General features: G+C 44.0%; 1 protein-coding gene across 7 annotated transcripts in view; it reads left to right on the forward strand.

Annotated features, from left to right (window-relative positions):
* Ambra1 (autophagy and beclin 1 regulator 1) overlaps nucleotides 1–20,320 on the forward strand; it is a 221,610-nt gene that overhangs the window by 190,502 nt on the left and 10,788 nt on the right. For all 7 annotated transcript variants that reach the window (XM_070032455.1, XM_070032456.1, XM_070032459.1 and 4 more), the window contains one exon: nucleotides 12,329–12,468. In XM_070032455.1, coding sequence (XP_069888556.1) covers nucleotides 12,329–12,468 — 140 coding nt within the window. The remainder of the gene's footprint in view (nucleotides 1–12,328; nucleotides 12,469–20,320) is intronic.

Consider the following 20,320-nt stretch of genomic DNA (forward strand, 5'->3'; position numbering starts at 1 on the left):
AGCATCTGTAATAGGTTAATGGCTCTTTACTTCTGGGGGTGCTGGGTTGATCTCAGGTCCTCCAACCCTTTCTGCTTTAGTATATTTTTCAAATACTGTAAAATTTATACCTAGGTCTAAGTGGACCTCAATCTTCATAGTCACACTTCCATCATAGCTGAGATGACAGGGGCACAACAGTGCATCCACCCTTTATTAGTTGAGATCTCAAATTTTTTTTGTCCAATCTGATCTTGAACATTTTCACTGATCTCCATCTCTTAAGTAACCAGGATTACAGACATGCATCACTATATTTAATGTTAATAAATCCTTATGTCTCAAGAATTTTGTTTGTTTTTGTTTTTTGCCAGTCCTAGGGCTTGAACTTGCGGCCTAGGCATTGTCCCTTTTTTTGCTCAAGGCTTGTATTCTACCATAGCACCACTTACAGCTTTTTTTGTATATGTGGTACTGAGGAATCAAACCTAGGGCTTCATGCATGCAAGGCAAGCACTCTATCACTAAACCACATTCCCAGCCCTCAAGAGTTTTGATTTAGCTGGGCGCTAGTGGCTCACGCCTATAACCCTAGCTACTCAGGAGGCGGAGATCTGAGGATCGCAGTTCAAAGCCAGCATGGGCAGGAACATCCGTGAAACTCTTACCTCCAATAAACCACTAGAAAACAGGAAGTGGCACTGTGGCTCAAGTGGTAGAGCACTCACCTTGAGCTGAAGAGCACAGGGACGGCACCCAGGCCCAGAGTTCAAGCCTCATGACCGACAAAAACAAAACAAAAAAAAAGAGTTTTGATTTAACATATATGGAAGGATATATGTGTGTGTATATATATATATATATATATATATATATATATATATAAAATTTTCTTTTTTTGCCGGTCATGGGGCCTGAACTCTGGGTCTGGACGCTGTCCCTCAGCTCTTCAGCTCAAGGCTAGCACTCTACCACTGGAGCCACAGCGCCACTTCCAGCTTTTTCTGTTTATGTGGTGCTGAGGAATCGAACCCAGGGCCTCATGCTTGCAAGGCATGCACTCTACCGCTGAGCTACCTTCCCAGCCCCTACAATAAAATTTTCTTGAGTGACCAAAATGCAATATTGACTCTACTCTTATGAGGACATTTAGGGAAGAAATAATCAGTGCTGAATCAATTTGTCATGGAAAAATCTACCTAAATGGATGGCTTTGACTGAAGATCTAATGTTATTTTTAATTTTGTAGCTGGTCCCCTCCCTTCTCTGACAAATAGCATGAGAGACACCTCTGATTTCTCCTATACCCCTCCTTTTTTTCCCACAGTGTTCTGAAGAAAGAAACTTTGAGGATAGATGCTTTGTACCACATCTCAGAAGTCAACTTTAAGATAATTGCAGCGGAAGCCGCTTTTAATCAGCTGACAGACAGCTTTAAGAAAATTAATGAGGACAGAATCTTAGGAAGGAGTAAATCATTTCTGACAACAAAGCCGTCTCTCTTTTATCCCAGTTTCCCCATGAAGAAATAGTACCCTTCCAGGATACAAAAATAAAATACCTTTATTTTGGTATTTGCCTTCCCTAAAGCCAGCCTTGCCTTCTCCAAGATTAAGAAGAGATTCAGTTCTCTTAGATTTCTGAACACTCTGGAATGAAGAATTTCAGGTCACTTTTGAAAATCAAACTTTCCAAATCTAAATCAGTAAAGATGATTAGGGTTCTGTCACAGGCTAATTCCAAGGGCAGGGAAGGAGAGTAGCCTAGTGATGATTAGATATGGAAGTATAAACTAGGACAGGCGCACATTTGTAATTCCAGCACACTTGGGCACAAAATGGTGATTCCAAGCCAGCAAGATGCTGTCTCAAAAGAAACAAAACCAAACTGCTGACAGGTCAAAAGTGCCCAGGTTTATAATCATTGGTCACTGCTGAAGGTACCAGGCACCCATCTATCTAGACCCAGGATCTAAGCTACACTTATAGTTAATTGTAAATTGAGCACTCAGCATGTCAAACCTTTTGTTGTTGTTGGTGGTGGTGGTGGTGGTGGTTGTAGAGCTTAAACTCAGGGCCTGTCCTTGAGCTTTTTTTTTTTTTTTTTTTTTTGCAGTGGCCGGTGTGGGGTAGGGGAGCAGTCCTGGGGCTTGAACTCAGGGCCTGGGCACTGTCCCTGAGCTGCTTTTGCTCAAGGCTATCCCATTCTACTAGCCTCAGTGCCACTTTGGCTTTTTCTGTTTATATGGTACAGAACAATGGAACCCAGGGCTTTATGCATGCTAGGCAAGCACTCTACCACTAAGCCACATTCCCAGCCCCTGTTTTTTTTGTTTTTTTTTGTTGTTGTTGTTGTTGGTCGTGGGGCTTGAACTCTGGGTCTGGGCACTGTCCCTCAGCTCTTCAGCTCAAGGTGAGCGCTCTACCACTTGAGCTACAGCGCCACTTCCGGTTTTCTGGTGGTTTATTGGAGATAGGAGTCTCACGGTCTTTCCTGCCCGAGCTGGCTTTGAACCGTTATCCTCAGATCTCAGCCTCCTGAGTAGCTAGGATTACAGGCGTGAGCCACCAGCACCCGGCTTGTTTTGGTTTTTTGAAACAAGATTTTACTTTATAACCCAGGCAGTCCCCAGACTCAATATCTTTCTACCTCACCCTCCTGAGTGCTGGGATTATAAATGTATGCTCCACACCTAGCTTCTATGGTTCATATTAATGAATTTATAATAATCAGTATCTCTAGACTCTGATGATCATGTAATATTACATGTTTTAAAAGGGCAAACCAGTTAATGTTTTTTGTTTTGTTTTAAATCAGTTGTGGGGCTTGAACTCATGGCCTGTATGCTATCCCTGAGTTCTTTTTTTTTTTTTTTGGCAGTTGTGGGCTTGAACTCAGCCTGGGCCCTGTCCTTGAGCTCTTCACCTCAAAGTGAGAGCTCTACCATTTGAGCCACAGCACCACTTCCAGTTTTCTGGTGGCTAATTGGAGATAAGATCTCATAGACTTTGCTGCCCAGGCTGGCTTTGAACCGCGATCCTCAGATCTCAGCCTCCTTAGTAGCTAGCATTACAGGCATAAGCCACTGATGCCCTGCTCCCTGAGCTCTTTTGTTCAACACTAGTGCTCCAGCACTTTAAACCACAGCTCCACTACCAGTTTTTGAGTGGTTACTTGGAGATAAAAGTCTCATGGGGCTTTCCTGCTCAGGCTGGCTTCAAACCATGATCCTTATATCTCAGCCTTCTGAGTTGCTAGAAGCAACCAGCAGCCACCAACACCTGCCTCCAAGTAATGTTTCTTTATAGTCAGAGTAATAACAAAAAATAATAATAATAAATATCCATTTCAGACACCTCTGATCCAAGGATAGCAATGAGTTGAATGTTGGGGAAAAGAACTCAAGAAATATTCCTTCTAATGACCAGCCTGAAGAGAAACACATATCGCTACTTATTCTTTAAGTCAAGCATCTCTATTCTAGCTAGTAAGCAAACAGGGTGAGCTTCCAGCTAAGAGTAAGTAACTGGTAGATAATTGGAAAAAAAGACCTTAGCACTTGCTCTTAAATTTCTCACTGTTTAAAAAAAACTTAGGGTAAGACATACCCACCTGAAATATCTGCACTGAACAGTAAAACCAAGAAGGGAAAAGCTAGAGATAGACCTCAGTGGGAGAGTGCTTGCCTAGCATGTGCAAAGTTCAAGTGCCTGCACCACCACCACCACAATAACAGCAACAGTACACACACACACACACACACAATACACACACACTCAAGAAGAGAGAGAGAGTAAAAGAGGAGGTTGCTCTAACACACCAAAGTATTGATCAGTCTAGATAATACTCAACCCTTGAGTATACTTTTATGACTTATCTGTAAAGAAAAAAGCTTTCAATAACATCGACCCTTATGTATCTGAGGATCTACCTTAAAGAATATAATTGCTGCTTCAAGGACAAAGGGAAGCTAAACTTGATTTCTCTCCTAGAACTTCCTCTCTGAACCAAGTTAAGTGAAGGCATCTTTGTCCCTCATTTCCACATCTCTAGCACTGGTAAGGTTCCTGTTCCTAGTGTCTTGAGGATAGGCAAGAATTATGCAACTAGAATTTATTTATTTATTTATTTTTGTGTGTATACAGTGTTAGAGTTTGAGCCTAGTCTCACATACATTCTAGGCAATATTCTACCATTGAGCTACATCCACAGCCTTCGGTTCTTTTTGGTTGAACTGTGGTTTGAACAAAGAGCCCTCCCCTTGTATGTAGACACTACTACTTGAGCCACACCCCAGACCTTTTTGCTTTAGTTATTATTCATATAGGGTCCCATCAAGCTTCAAACCAGTGATCCTCCCATCAGTGCTTCTGAGGGACTGGGATTACAAGTGGGTTCCACTACAGCTAGCCTCTTCAGTTTTCATAAAACAGTTATCTGCCTACAGTGCTCACCTGCACCACAAAATAAAAAAAGGAAGCTTTGAGATGGCAAACAAGATTAAAATCTCTGCAGGGTACTAATGGCTCATGCCTGTTATCCTAGCTACTCAGGAGGCTGAGATCTAAGGATTGTGGTTCAAAGCCAGCCTGGGCAGGAAAGTCTGTGAGACTCTTATCCCTAATTAACCACCAGAAAACCAGAAGTGGAGCTGTGGCCCAAGTAGTAGAGCAGAATGCTGCTGGCTCATGCCAGTAATCTAGCTACTGAAGAGGCTGAGATCTGAGGATTGCAGTTTGAAGCCAGACCAGGTAGGAAAGTCCTATAAATAAAATACTCAGGAAAAGCTATAAAGGGCACTGTGGCTTAAGTGGTAGAGTGCTATCCTTGAGCAAAAAAAGCTCAAGGACGGGCTGGGAAGGTAGCTCAGTGGTAGAGTGCTTGCCTTGCATGCATGAGGCCCTGGGTTCGATTCCTCAGCACCACATAAGCAGAAAAAAAGCCAGAAGTGGCGTTGTGGCTCAAGTGGTAGAGCGCTAGCCTTGAGGTGAAGAGCTAACGGACAGCACCCAGGCCCAGAGTTCAGGGACAATACCTAGGTCCAGAATTCAAGGGAAAAAAAAATCCCAGGGTTAAAGTAACAAACAATTCATAAATCTGAGCAAGTCAATAGCTCTAAAGGAAGAAAAGATGACCATAGTGTCTCTACTCTGGGATATATGCATTTCTTAGTTGGTAACAAGATGTGTAGTGGTCTATTTTCAGTGGAAAAATCAACTGTGTCATCTGCTTTTCATTGGTTTCTCTCCCTCTTCTTGGAGAGTTGATTCTCTTCTAGTCATTGCTCTTGAAAACTTAACGGCCTCTCATGGTGTTTTCTACCCACATAGTCCTTTCTTTCTCAAAGACCCTTTGACTTGCCTCCTTTTCTAGTCACCCCATTCTTCCATCCAGCTTTCATTGTCTTAAGGTAGAGATCTGCCAGCTGCAAGATTCCAAGTTCAAAGATGATGAGATTCTCAACTTTAAAAATAATAACCACAGGATTTTGTTCTTTTAGCTTCTTACTTCATTTGTTCTGAGCAGAGCAGCTTGCTGCATGGACTAATGGTCTGATCTTTGTTGGCATGCAGTAGAAAGCCCTTTGTTAAGGACTACAATACATTTCCTCTAAATTTTAAAAGAGAGAAAGGTTGCCCACTGACCTTGCATCTTTTGCCAATCTGTCTTTGAACAAGAGCCCTTCATTTTTTCTGAGAAGTGTCTTCTTTTGCTCCAGCTTCCTATTAAAGTTTGAGGAATGGAGAGGCAAGTGTTAGATTGTGTTCGATCCTAGAAATGGAGGAATCTGTTGCCTAAGAACCGTAAAGATTTGGTGACCTGACTCTTTCCCTATTGACGTGCTAAAGACTGCACTGACTCAAAAATCTGTTCCTTCTAGCATATTGATTCTACTTTCCTTCATTAATGTTAGACAGAAATAAGAACAATCTACTTTGGGAAGGCAGGGGGATGCTGTCAGCATCTGTTATATACACCAGGGCATAGCTGTAGCTAAGATAAAACCAGGACTCCTCAAACATGAATCAGCAGCCCGGTTTTGTAGCCAGTCCTGCAAAGGGAACCTCACATCCTTGATAATTTTCCAGTATAATAGAATTAGGTGGGAGAGGGGCAGTGGGTGCTGGCTAACTGCTTTTCTACATATCTCCTGGGGGAGCTTTAGGGCACCTGACATATTAAGGAAATAAATTTTTGAGACAGTCTGGCTTTGTAGCCCAGGCTTGGCTTTGAACTCATGATCCCTCTGCTTCAGCTTCCCAAGTGCTAGGATGACAGGCATGTGCTGCCACTCCTTACTGTTATGGTAACCTTTTATTTGAGCTGTATTTGTGGTACGTTTGGTAAAGGCAGGGTCATATTTATACCATCTTAGCTGCTCTTTCTTGTCAATTCTAGGAATAGGTTATAGAGCCAGTCTCTGTAGCATTCTAGAAGGAGATTTACAATTCACCCAGTCTCTGGGTGGGAAAGACTAATGACCAAAGCCATATGTGGTTGAGGAGTAGTTTGAACTACCTAACCATCTGTCAGTATGGGGAAATTGTTGCCCAGATAGCTTCTCATCTCCAGGGCTGACTAATTGTGACATTATGTGCCCCCTCAGTAACATAGACTAAGAGCTTTCAGTTCTAACTCAGGAAGGATTATAAGCCACACCGTGGAATTTTTCAGAATGTGTCAGGTTCTCTTGTTCTGAGGCCTTACTTGTTGCAGAACTATATGCAAGAAGGTCTGGGCCAGCTGCCCTCCAGTACCTAAGAATCACTGCAATGTCCATAATGTACTCTCTGGACTTGTTCCTCCCCCTCTGTCAGTCTTACATTCATTCCTTCCTTCCCACCCTCATGATGATTGTAGTGACCAAGCAAAAGCTTATCAGAAATCCTGAAAACAACTGATGTTTATGGAGCATCTTCTGGCTTTCTGCCACAAAGCAGGATTTAGCCTAATACCCAAGGTTGGCCCTTGGGAGCTGCTCTTTCAGCACAGTTTAAGGACTTCTTAGATGGGAGGTGGGAGTGAGGGTGGTGTGCCAGAGCCAGAGGAAAAATCCATGTCCCTGTGGCTGAAGAAGTTGTGAAGTAACTAACAAGGTCTTGGAGAAGTGAGGAAGGGGGTCTCAACCTTCAATTTTTTTTTTTTTTGGTTGGACCTGGGGCTTGAACTCTGGGCTTGGGCACTGTCCCTCAGCTCTTCAGCTCAAGGCTAGTGCTCTACCACTTAAGCCACAGCGCCACTTCCGGCTTTTTTTCTTTTTGCTTATATGGTGCTGAGGAATTGAACCCAGGGCCTCAGGCATGCAAGGCAAGCGCTCTACCACTGAGCCACCTTCCCAGCCCCTGTGCTGCTTTTCCAGACTAAAACATCATTTTCTTTCTTTTTATTTTCTTTTCTTTTTTTCTTTTCTTTCTTTCTTTCTTTTTTTTTTGATTAGTCGTGGAGCTTGAACTCTAGGCCTGGGCATTATCCCTCAGCTCTTCAGTTCAAGGCAAGCACTCCACCACTTGAGCCACGGTGCCACTTCCGATTTTCTGGTGCTTAATTGGAGATAAGTCTCACAGCAGCCGGGCACCAGTGGCTTACCCTTGTAATCCTAGCTACTCAGGAGGCTGAGATCTGAGGATCTGGCTCAAAGCCAGCCCAGGCAGAAAAGTCCATGAGACTCTTATCCCCAATAAACCACCAGAAAACCAGAAGTGGCACTGTGGCTCAAATGGTAGGGTTGAGCTGAAGATCTCAGGAACAGGGCCCAGGCCCAAAGTTCAAGCCCCATGACCAAAAAAAAAAAAAAAAAGTCTCATGGCCCTTCCTACCTAGGCTGGCTTTGAACCACAATACTCAGATCTCAGCTTCCTGAGTAGCTAGGGTTACAGGCATGAGCCACCAGTGTCCAGCTAAGACATTTTCTTCCTTACAAAGCTACTTTCTCTGTCCCGTTTTACTCTGTTCCCTGAAGTTTGTAAGTCATGATAGTTTTAGGAAGATTCTGTTCTGTAACTTATACAGAGCTTCATAGACCCAAACCCAGGGCTTCCTTTATCGAACCCATTGAAATAATGCTCATCTTTCTGACCCACTTAACTCTGTTAAGAGAGAAGAAATACCAGATTAAGTATGCCAACTACAATTGTCTGAGTTACCCTGTCACTGTACCTTGAGCCTTGAAGTTGCAAAAGTGACTATTGGTTATCTTCTGGCAGGGAAAGAATAAAGGCACCACAGTATGTTTCTTGATTTAGAGGAAAGTGATTGGTTAGAGCAAAGGGAAAGGAATGGTATTGCCACCTTGCATGGTCATCATCTAAGAAGGTCAAATGGAGAGCAATAGCCCTGAATTTCTTGAAGGATCCTGCTAAGTATCCTTATATGAGGAGATTATCCACAGGTCAAGCCATCCACATTCTCAGTGATTAGGACTGAAGTTCATAAATTCCATCAGGCTTTTTTTTTTTTAATAGTTGTCAAGGTTCATCCAAAGATTTAAGGAGTCCTGGCTATAAGATCTGGAGTTGAATCTTACTAAGAGAGCATAGAAGGTTCAAAATGCAGCAAGCACAGGTCAGTCAGTCTTACTCTACGTAAGAACTAATCCCATATCTGTTAAAAAGCTCATTCATTCTGAAGGTCATTCTAGAAGGGTGCCATCAGCTACAAGGCACATTTCTTATGACCACACTTGAGAAGGCCTTTTTATGTATCTTTCCCAAGGCTGCTTACATGTTACCTATGTTTCAAATTTGTGGTTTCCCTTAAAGTTTCACTTTTTTTTTTTTTTGATGGGAGGAGGGAAGACACAGTTGTATTCTTTTTTTAGTACTACCTCTATCACTTTCTTTATTATTTGTTGTTGTTTTTTTTAACAGATTTTTGTTGTTGTGGGGCTTGAACTCGGGGCCTGGGCACTGTCCCTACTCTTTTTTGCTCAAGGCTAGTGCTCTATGACTTTGAGCTAGAGCGCCACTTCCAGTTTTCTAGTGGTTAATTGGAGATAAAAGTTTCAGACTTTGGGCTGGGAAGGTGGCTCAGTGGTAGAGCGCTTGCCTTGCATGCCTGAGGCCCTGGGTTCAATTCCTCAGCACCACATAAGCAAAAAGAAAAAAGCCGGAAGTGACGCTGTGGCTCAAGAGGTAGAGCACTAGCCTTGAGCTGAAGAGCTGAGGGACAGTGCCCAGGCCCAGAGTTCAGGCCTCATGACCGGACCAAAAAATAAAAATAAAAATAAAAAAATAAAAGTTTCAGACTTCCTGCCCAGGCTGGCTTTGAACCTTGATCCTCAGATCTCAGCATCCTGAGTAGCTAGGGTTACAGACATGAGCCACCAGCACTAGGCTTTCAACAGGTTTTATTGTTCTATTTTCATAGTAGCAAACAATCTACTTTGACCATATCATTTTCTTTCATCCTCCTCGTTAGCACAACTGTTACTAGTAACGGTGAGTGGGTATCCCCTGAGGGTTTTTTAAAGCTTATATTAATTATACAGGGGATTATTTTATTTTCACATTTTCACTCATGTTTATAGTCTATTCCAATCAGTCATATCCCCTCTTACCATACTTCCTGTCTCCCTCCCCCCCAAAAAATAGCTTCTCCAACATGTTCCCTTGTTTCATTTTTATAGGTTATTTTGAGAAAAGATCTCTTTATTGGCCCCAAACTTGATGAGGTTTTTGTTGTTGCTGTTGGGGTTTTTTTTTTTTTTGCTTGGTTGGTTGGTTTTGGTGGTACTGGTGTTTGATCTCAGGGCCTCATACTTAGAAATACTCTGTCATTTGAACAACTCCCAGCCTCCCAAGTGCTAGGATTCTAGGTATGCACTACCATATTAGTCCTAGTTTTTATTTCTTTTCTCTTTGTTTTTCTTTTTTTGTCTCATTAAAATTAATAGAAGTGGGGCTGGGAAGGTGGCTCAGTGGTAGAGTGCTTGCCTTGCATGTATGAGGCCCTGGGTTCGATTTCTCAGCACCACATAAGCAGAAGAAAAAAAAAAGCCAGAAGTGGCTCTGTGGCTCAAGTGGTAGACTGCTAGCCTTGAGCTGAAGAGCTGAGAGACAGCGCCCAGGCCCAGAGTTCAGTCCCCATGACTGGACCCAAAAAAAACAAAATTAAATTAATAGAAGTAATTATTAAGCTGGACCTGACAAAAGTAGGTGGTATTTCTTGAGCCCAAGAATTTGTGACCAGCCTGGGCAACATAGCAAGCCCTTTTATCCAACAAAACATAACAAAAACTAAATTCATTTTATGAATATTGCTTTCTAAAACACACTCTTATTTTTATCCTCAGTTAATTTTCCTCCCATCAGCCCTAGGGGTAAGTAAAAACAGATGAAGTTCATCCCTATTTTATAGAATAAAAACTAGAGAGGCTACATGGGAAATAAAACTCCAGTTTATAGGTTTTCAACATCGTGTCCTTTTCATAGGCCCTTTTGTGAAACCCCAGATGCAGGTATCTGGCAACAATAACAACAGTTACCATTTATGAACTTGTATCATGTCAGGCATTCTATATCTATCATTTTATCTTAGTTTGGTATGTGTGTGTGTCTGTATGCGCATGCATGCATGCATGCACGCTGGTATAAAGGCTTGAACTCAAAGCTTCATGCTTTTGCTTGTTTTTAATATAGTTAGTACTCTGTCATGTAAGCCATGTGTCTCCACTTCTGGTTTTATGCTGGCTATTGAAGATAAGAGAGTCCTGATGTCTTATCTTCCCTTGCTGGCTCCAAACTAAGATTGATTGTCAAGTCTCAACTTTTCTTTTTTTTTTTTTTTTTTTTTTTTGGTCGGTCGTGGGGCTTGAACTCTGGGCTTGGGTGCTGTCCCTCAGCTCTTCAGCTCAAGGCGAGCACTCTACCACTTGAGCCACAGTGCCACTTCCGGTTTTCTGGTGGTTTATTGGAGATAGGAGTCTCACGGTCTCTCTTGCCCGGGCTGGCTTTGAACCGCGATCCTCAGATCTCAGCCTCCTGAGTAGCTAGGATTACAGGCCTGAGCCACCAGCGCCCGGCTTCAACTTTTCTGAGTAGCTAGAATTATAGATATGTAGCCACCAGCACATGGCTTTAATCTCCTTAGTCATTTGAATATAGGTGCTTTATATGGGGGCTTGAACTCAAGGCCTTGTGCTCTCTTGGCTTTTTTCACTCAAGGCTAGCACTCTACCACTTGAGCCACAGCTCTAGGTACTTTTGTGGGTTTTTTTGGTTTGTTCTGGTTTGCCAGACCTGGGGCTTGAACTCCGAGTTTGTGTGCTTTCGCTGACCTTTTGTGCTCAAATCTGTATCACTTGAGCGACAGCTCTGCTTCTGGCTTTTTGTGGTTCATTAGAGATAAGGGTCTCATGGGTTTTTCTACCTGTGCTGGCTTTTGTTCCTTAGATCTCAGCCTCCTGAGTAGTTAGGTTTACAGGTGTGAGCCACTGGTGCCCAACATGTACCTGCTTTTTTTTTTTTTTTTTAAGCTGAGATCTAGAGAAGCTGTAATACATTTTATCAGGACTCAGACTTCCCTTTCTGAGTAAAAGCCTGTGCCCTTCATTCTTCTTGACCTAGGCCTGTTCCTATCTGACTGAAGTTCTTCTGAATATTCTCAGAAAGACTTTTGAGGCTGGTTTTCCCTCAGCTGAAACCCTAGATCCACCAAACTACCTCTCAGAATACAGTCCATCGGAAAGATGGGTAGAAAGTTTTGAAAGGAAAATCTCTTGCTTTGAGAAGCAGAAATTGATCTCCATGCCTTTCAGTTCCTTTCCATTCTCTGTTAGAAGGAAACCATGTGCCTGTGGAGTCAAGATTCCCTTCTGCCTGCTCCCTACAGCTGAACATATCTTTTAGGTTTCCTGAACAATAGCAGTTTTAATAGTGCTTTTAATTAGATGAATTAAGAATGTTCTCTAATGTTATCACCCCCTCCCGCCCCCCTATCACCTCCAATTCCCCATTGCTGTGCAAGCTGGGGAAAATTTCCATGGTAACAGGGCTACCAACCCAGGTTGCCTCTCGCTGGTTGTTCTGGCCAGAAGAAAGTTATGGGCAGTCCTTCCCAGTGTGGTGGGCACTGCATGAGGCTGATGCCAAAGAAGCTAGGTGGGAAGAGCAGAAAACTCTTGAGAGTACATCAGCTAGGCTTCTAGAATGCCCTGGAAGAGACCTAACTCTCACGAAAAATAAGAGGGGTCCTACCTTCCCCTTTCCCACAAGCTCTCCCACATAAGTTAATGATCCGCTCATACCCAGCGTGTCTTTTTTCTCTGTGGTTAATTTATTTCTCCTTGGATTTTGTTGTTTTTGGTAACATTATTTCTCCTATTGTCTTTTCTTCTCTCTTTCCCACCCAGAGAGTTTTCAATGTCCTTTACCCAATGCCTGCTGACCAGCGGAGACATGTAAGCATCAATTCTGCCCGTTGGCTGCCTGAGCCAGGGCTTGGCCTGGCCTATGGCACCAACAAAGGAGACCTGGTGATCTGCCGACCAGAGTGAGTTGCTCAGGGTGGGAGATGGAGGTTTGCAGGGATGGGAGTTAAGAGTATCTCTGCCAAGGTGTAGCGTGAACAGGGTTCATCTGAAAGCTGTTTTTAAACTATCAGTTAAAATTGTTGGAAGGGGAGTATATCATCCTCCTGCCCAGGGAATTCTTAGGCTCCTTGAAGAAATGGAGTTAGCTGTCCATCCAGATACTATCACAAAGCTGCTTTAGAGACTATCTTCTTGAGTCAAGCAGTATTTATTTTCTTTTTTTTGTCTCTTGTTTCCTGGTTTCTTAGTAAAGTCTCTGCAGACAAAAACACAGATTCTTTTTAAAACCTTTTCTCAAAATTTTACTTGACAGTTTAGAGTTAATGCTGTGGACATTAATTTAGAGAATAAAATGGAAATAAGGTATTGTTAAAACCCTAATTTGTCAAGCCACTGATCTCTAACAGCTTGTCCCTGTGTTCTGCCTGTTTTTCTTTTTGCTTGAAGCTGTAGTTCATAATAGTGAAGGCAGACTTAAAAGCTCAATTTAAAGTCAAAATGATTATTATCTTGCCTTAAATTAGGGAGTAGGAGGAGACAGGGAGCCAAAGCATTTCTGTCCTGATGACATTCCTTTCCCTTCCTCTGACTTTTTGGAGGATAGGTATCTATCCAGGCATTTGTTCAGTTAAGACCATGGGGATCAGCCTGATTTGTCATCAATTTCTAAACCCAGCCAGGTGGGGAGTGTGAAGCTCTGTGCTTCACTGCAGATCACTCTTGATTGCTGTGTGGGACACTGCAGGGTTCCAAGCAACTAAATGCCACTTCTGCCTCTAGGCTGTCCTAATGCTGTCCTTCACTTGGTGCAGAGTCTTCTAGGGTGTTCTGTAGATCACAGAGCATGATGTGACTAGTCTCACAGGAATCTCTGGCTATTTCAGAAAGTCCTTGGTGAGTTTTCCTAGAGTATATATTTGGATCCATTCCTGTCTGGTAAGTTGAGTAATGATTGACCCATGTCAACTGAGTTAGGTCAGTAACTATGGAGAGAGAACCTGATTTTAAATCAGACTACTCTTAGCAAGGAGAATGCCTTCCTCTGCCAGCTGCTTCTCTCTTCAGCATGTGTGTCCAGAGAACATCCTTCACTACTTCCTGTGCCTTTCCAGTTTGCCTCTTCCGTGACTCTGCCATTTGTTATCTAGGGTTCTGCATCTATCAATTTCTACTCATCCCTCAGGCTGTCCATACATGATCCAGGATCAGTGAGTCTTGAAATATTTCTTTTTTTTTAGGGGGGGGTCCAGTCGTGGGGCCTGAACTCTGGGCCTGGGCGCTGTCCCTCAGCTCTTCAGCTCAAGGCTAGCACTCTACAACTTGAGCCACAGCGCCACTTCTGACTTTTTTTTTTCTTTTTGCTTATGTGGTGTTGGGGAATCGAACCCAGGGCCTCATGCATGCAAGGCAAGCACTCGACCACTGAGCCACCTTCCCAGTCCCTTGAAATATTTTTTTTTTATCTCTTTCTCTCCTTAGGAATTCATAAGAAGAATCTAGTAGACCTCATTTCCAAAACTGGTGCAGGATTCTGGACTATTATTTCACTTTATAACAGCACTCTAGTTGCAAGTCTTCCTTCCCCTCTTTCTCAGAGATCTCTTTCCTCCACCAGTGTTGTCTATGACTCCTGCCACATACATTGGTCCCAAGCAAAGTCCCAGCCCAGTCCCTTGCAAAGTGGTCTGCCCTCATAGAGGGAGAATCTCTATCTTATTTTGTTGTGGCCTCCTCAAAGGTGTCATGTCTAAAACCCCAGCCCACATACTTGGTATGAGTCACAGACTCCTTAGCCAAGCATGAAGCTGGCTGTGGCCTCGATTTTCTCTTTTCTCCCCATATGTTGTCTTCAGCATTCCAGAGTCTCAGGAAGCCTAAGTCTTCTTCGGCTGCCTGGGGGATTCTTACTCAGCAGGAGCTCAAAACTCTTCCTCAAGGAAGATGGCAACTAGCACTAGACATGTAGAACCGTGTCTCATCACAGACCAAGAAGATACTAATTTAGCCCATCTTTTTAGTGCTATTTCTTTTGATTTCCTGAGTTCCTGAAGCCTGGAAATTTAGGACCCAATATAAATCTGATGTGGATGTGACTTTGTCCTAAGTTCTTCAAAGCTTCCCCAGTTCTCAGTCCCTTTCATATCTCAATCACCTTTATATCTCCTTTTGACTTTAAAGCCTAAAACAAGCTGCTGTTCTCCCATGGTAGAAATGGAGAACATTTGCCCCATGGGTCCTATAAGAACTACAGAATCCTTTGGTACATAGCAGGGCAGACATATTTGCTTCCTGTCATCTGCTACTGGCTGTCTGCTTATATGGCCTGCAAGTGGTGTTAAGAATACTCAAATGGAGCCAGGCATTGGTGGCTCACACCTGTAATCCTAGCTACTTAGGAGGCTGAAATCTGAGGATCACAGGCAGGAAAGTCTGTAAGATTCTTATCTCCAATAAACCACCAGAACACCAGAAGTGGTGCTGCGGCTCAAGTGGTAGAGCACTAGTCTTGAGCTAAATTGCTGAGGGACAGTGCCCATGCCCAGAGTTCAAGCCCCATGACTAAAATACATATATTCAAATGGCCTTTGACAAAAAAAAAAGTTTCCTCATCCCTGCTTTAGGCAAAGAAAACAGAACAATATACAGATGAGGATTAAGACTCACCCAAAGCCTTTAGGAAGATTATTGCCAGAAGTGGGCTTCCTAACTTTCCAATCCAGACCTTTTGCCTATATCTGTTTCTTACCTTTTTTTCCGCCCAAAAAAAAAAAAATCCTTTAAAATTCTCACAAAAGCAGTATCGTCTTCTGCAGAAAAATATACCACAGGAATACACATACATGTTTTGTAACTTTATGCTGTCTGGTAAAGAGCCTTTTTTAGATTATGTTTAAGCAGGTCAGGTGGTTTGTACAATGGAAAATGGGAGGATAATTGAGAGCAGTGACATCTTTTCAACAGTCTATGATTGGTCTCTGGCCTAGAATAAGAAAAACAAATAAATAGGAAAATAGGAGCTCGGGTGGTTATCTTTTTTCTTGAGCAGCTGCCTAAGGCTTGCTGCCTGTCTGTGGGTGACGCAGCTCCCTGGTACACCCATTCCCAAGGGCACAGTATCCAAGCCTGCCAGCTGGGCAAGATTGTAGCCCTCCCCCTGAAACAGGTGGTTGTCTGCCTTTGTCCAGACACAGGCAGCTGCGCCGCATTTTGTGCTGTCAGTGCTGTTCTTGATTCTTCTCCATTGTCAGCCTCGGCACTGTCACCAAGCACAAAGCAAGGAATGAGCTCCTTGGGATCCTTGGTATTATAAAACCTGACTTGACAGTAGATAAGAGCTTAGAGAATTGTTTCTTGCCAGGGGAGGGAGTGCTTAAGTGAGAAGATGAAAAACTAGCCCTTGAGCCTCTATACTAAACCATCATATCATGGTGGCTGATAGCCTAGTCACCTGCCCTTTTAGGCCTTTTCTCCTGGCTCTCTCACCTTCTCTCCTGACAGTCCGGCCCCCAGTTGCCATTTCCAAATAGTTGTGAAGGACCAGGCTGATTTGAGGGTGTTCTTACCCATTTCTGACTTCATGGATCAACCATGTAATAGGATAGAGGGGAGGCATTACTGAACGGTCATTGCTTTTCAGAATCAGCTTAGAAGATTGATAGCAGATGAGAAATAGTCTGAGTCTGGGGCATTTGGCACCTTGGCCAAGTGTGACAAAGCTCCAGCTCTGTCCCTTCAGAGGGAGCCACCAGTGTAAATGGTAATTATAATCAAGTATCATTGCCCAGAAAGGGAAAGGCACACATCTGGATGAAAAGGGAACCAGAATTGCTGCAGAGCCTCCATCTTTCAGGCTAGTCCAAGAGAGCCAGGTGTTTGCTCTTTCTCACATCTCAGCAACAGTGTAGATAAACACCAATCTTAGAAACAGTTCTTCTTCCAAATAGACAGCCTGAGACTGACAGATGAAAGAATATCCTCAAAGGAAATATTCCCCAAAAGTTGGAACATTTAGAGGTGTAAGTTAGCATCACTGAGGAAGCCAGGCTGGCTTTTTAGTGTGTTCAAGGAGCCCAGCCCTAAGAAAGATTTTGTTGTTGGTGGTGGTGGTCTTGGAGCTTGAACTCTGGGCCTGGGCCCTCTCCCTCAGCTCTTCAGCTCAAGGCAAGCGCCCTACGGCTTGAGCCACAGCTCCCTTCTGGTTTTCTAGTGGTTTATTGGAGATAAGAGTCTCACGGACTTTCCTGCCTAGGCTGGCTTTGAACCACAATCCTCAGATCTCAGCCTCCTGAGTAGCCAGGATTACAGGTGTGAGCCAGTGGCACCCGACCCTATGGAAATTTTAAGCCATGTACTCTTACAGATGGATGTTGCTGAAGGAAGCCAAGAGTTAAAGTGGAAATTTGGCTGCCCCTCATTGGCCTTCCTACTCTTCTTCATCCCTTTGTATGTTTGTCTAGATCCTAAGAAGAGCCAAAAATAAACAATGACTCATTCAGCCTTTCTAAGATTCAAGAAAGAGAGTGTTGGTTGGGATCATTATTTAGTTTCCAGACAGAAATAAGTGACACTGGGTATTGAAGGCTGAATTTCAGCTACCAGAGAGGTGTCTCCACCTTTTCCTGACACAGTACCCAGAATTAAAGTCAGATCCAGGGGCTTGCTGTCATCAGGCACTCTGGCCACAGAAAGAGCAGGTAGGTAAGGATTAGAGCTGTTTGTGGAGGGTGGAGGCCTGGGAGGTAGAGCGGAGCAGCACATTGCACCAGTTCGTATGGCTACTTCAAGAAGTAAACTGGAGGGGCTGGGAAGGTGGCTCAGTGGTAGAGCGCTTGCCTTGCATTCCTGAGGTCCTGGGTTCGATTCCTCAGCACCATATAAGCAAAAAAAGCCAGAAGTGGCGCTGTGGCTCAAGTGGTAGAGCACTAGCCTTGTGCTGAATAGCTGAGGGACAGTGACCAGGCCCAGAGTTCAGGCCCCAGGACCAGAAAAAAAAAAAACACCTCATCTCCAATTGATCACTCAAAAAAAACAGAAGTGTGCCGGGCGCTGGTGGCTCACGCCTGTAATCCTAGCTACTCAGGAGGCTGAGATCTGAGGATCGCGGTTCAAAGCCAGCCCGGGCAGGAGAGACCGTGAGACTCCTATCTCCAATAAACCACCAGAAAACCGGAAGTGGCGCTGTAGCTCAAGTGGTAGAGCGCTCGCCTTGAGCTGAAGAGCTGAGGGACAGCGCCCAGGCCTCCGTGACCGACAAAAAAAAAAAAAAAAACAGAAGTGGCGCTATGACTCAAGTGGTAGAGTTCTTTTTGCAGAGCTCTGGGACAGTATCCTGAGTTCAAGGCCCACGACTGACCCCCCGCCAAAAAAAAAAAAAAACAGAGCTGGGCATTGGAGGCTCATACCTATAATCATAGCTACTCAGGAGGCTGAGAGATCTGAGGATCATAGTTCAAAGCCAACCCAGGAAGGAAAATCCTTATCTCCAATAAACTACTCCAAAAAAGCAGGAAGTAGTGCTATTGCTCAAGTGATAAAAAGCACTAACCTTCAACAAAAGAAGCTTGAGGACAGAGCCCAGGCCCAGAGTTCAAGCCCCAGGACCGGCACAAAAAAGAAAAAGAAACCCAGTCTTTGGCTCCCAGCTGATAGTGCATGCTGCCTGGATGAAATACAATTTAAGGGGCTCTTGGCTACCAGCATTTTGTTAACTGCCCCAGCTTAGACATCAGGCCTTCTTATGGCCTCTTTCTTTCTTTCTTTTTTTTTTTTGGTCAGTTGTGGGGCCTGAACTCTGGGCTTGGGCGCTGTCCCTGCTCTCTTCAGCTCAAGGTGAGCGCTCTACTGCTTGAGCCACAGTGCCACTTCCGGCTTTTTCTGCTTATGTGGTGTTGAGGAATCGAACCCAGGGCCTCATACATACAAGGCAAGCGCTCTACCACTGAGCTACCTTTCCAGCCCCTTATGGCCTCTTTTCTAAGACAGGAAGAAAGTTCTGGTCACATAGCACACAGTTTGATGTAGGTTCAACATGAACAGCTTGTCACTAACCAGCTCTAGCTAGCAGGAATTACAGAGAAGGGATTTGGCAAGGGCCCATGTGGTATTGCAACCTGTCAATAAATCTTGACAAGTTTGTAAATCAGAGGCTTCTTGGCAGCTGGCTTCACATGATGCCTAATGCAGTCAGGATTGCTCACCAAAAAGTACAGCAGTGGCTCCATGGAGGGCTCTGCAATTTGCTTCTGGACATTTGCCTCTTCCCTAACACTAGGTCACCTTACTTCACCTTCTCCTATACATGGAAATAATGCTGTTATTTACACTCTTTTTTGTCTATTGACAATCTTCTGTCAGCGTTGTTCAAGGCTGCCCTCGAACTCAGAATCTTCCCACGTCAGCATCAAGTGCTGGAATTACAGGCATGGGCCACCATGCCCAACTAAGGCAATACTTTTTAAAGTAGTCAACAGATCATGAAGGCCCTTTAGCAGAAGCTAGGAAAGAGGTGGCACAAAACAAACTAATAACACTTTGTTGTGACTCTTCCCTCTCAAAAAAACAAGTGTTTTGGCAGGTGAAGCCTATACCCAGCATGAAAGGCATCTATAGCCAGATCTGAAGCTTAAATACCTAGGCCTGCTGGCTTATGGCTAAGGCAGCCCTACTTTCTTCCTTTCTTCCTTATGAGGCCACTATTGTCTGATACTCATGTTGAGAAAATAAGCCTCTCATTTTTTCCCCTTACTCACCCTTCCTTGTAGCCCCCTAGCTTTCAGGTGTGCTCCCCGCTGGGTGCCGGTGGCTCACACCTGTAATATTGGCTAGTCAGGAGGCTGAGAAGATGAGAGTTCAAAGCCAGCCCAGGCAGGAAAGTCCATGAGACTCTTTTTTTGTTGTTGTTGGTGTGGGGCCTGAACTCTGGGCTTGGGTGCTGTCCCTCAGCTCTCAGCTCAAGACGAGAGCTCTACCACTTGAGCCACAACGCCACTTCCAACTTTTTTTGCTTATGTGGTGCTGAGGAATCAAACTTAGGGCCTCATGCATGCAAGGCAGGCACTCTACCACTGAGTCACCTTCCTCGCCCTCCATGAGACTCTTGTCACCAATGAACTACTCAGAAAACTGGAAGTGGCTTTGTGGCTCAAGTGGTAGAGTGCTAGCCAGCCTTGAGCTAAAGAGCTGAGGGACATTACCTAGGTCCAGAGTTCAAGCCCCTCAACTGACAAAAAAAAAAAAAAAAAAGATAAGGCTAATATCTTTTTTTTTTTTTTTTTTTTTTGTCGGTCGTGGGGCTTGAACTCTGGGCTCTTCAGCTCAAGGCGAGCGCTCTACCACTTGAGCTACAGCGCCACTTAAAAAAAAGATAAGGTCTCATGTGTGGCTCCTGTGGAAGTGACTTCTGTTATCAAATGAGCTTGATCCAGTTGCAGGTTGAAAGCTCTTACTGGACCTTCTTTGTAGTCTTCTCAGACTGCCATAACCACAGTCCAAGAGGCTCAAACAGTGGATGTTTATTTTCTCACAGTACTGGAGACTGACGGCCAATATGAAGGTGTTATTCTGGCTGGCGGCTCTCTTCCTTATTTTACATCACTATCTTTTCACTGTGTCTTTACATGCTCCCTTGCTCTCCCTCTCTTTCTTTCTATTTTCTCAGAGGGGAGGTTTGGGGGAGAAAAGGTTGGTATGAGACATGGTGCATGCTGGTATAGAACTCACTGTGTAACCCAGTCTGGTCTCGAACTCAAGATCTTCCTGCCTCAGCTTCCTGAGTGTTCTGATACAGGTGTGTGCCACCATGCTTGGTTCTCC

This window comes from Dipodomys merriami, unplaced genomic scaffold (assembly GCF_024711535.1).
Source record: "Dipodomys merriami isolate MVZ:Mamm:240054 unplaced genomic scaffold, mDipMer1.0.p SCAF_21, whole genome shotgun sequence".
Lineage (NCBI taxonomy): Eukaryota > Metazoa > Chordata > Mammalia > Rodentia > Heteromyidae > Dipodomys > Dipodomys merriami.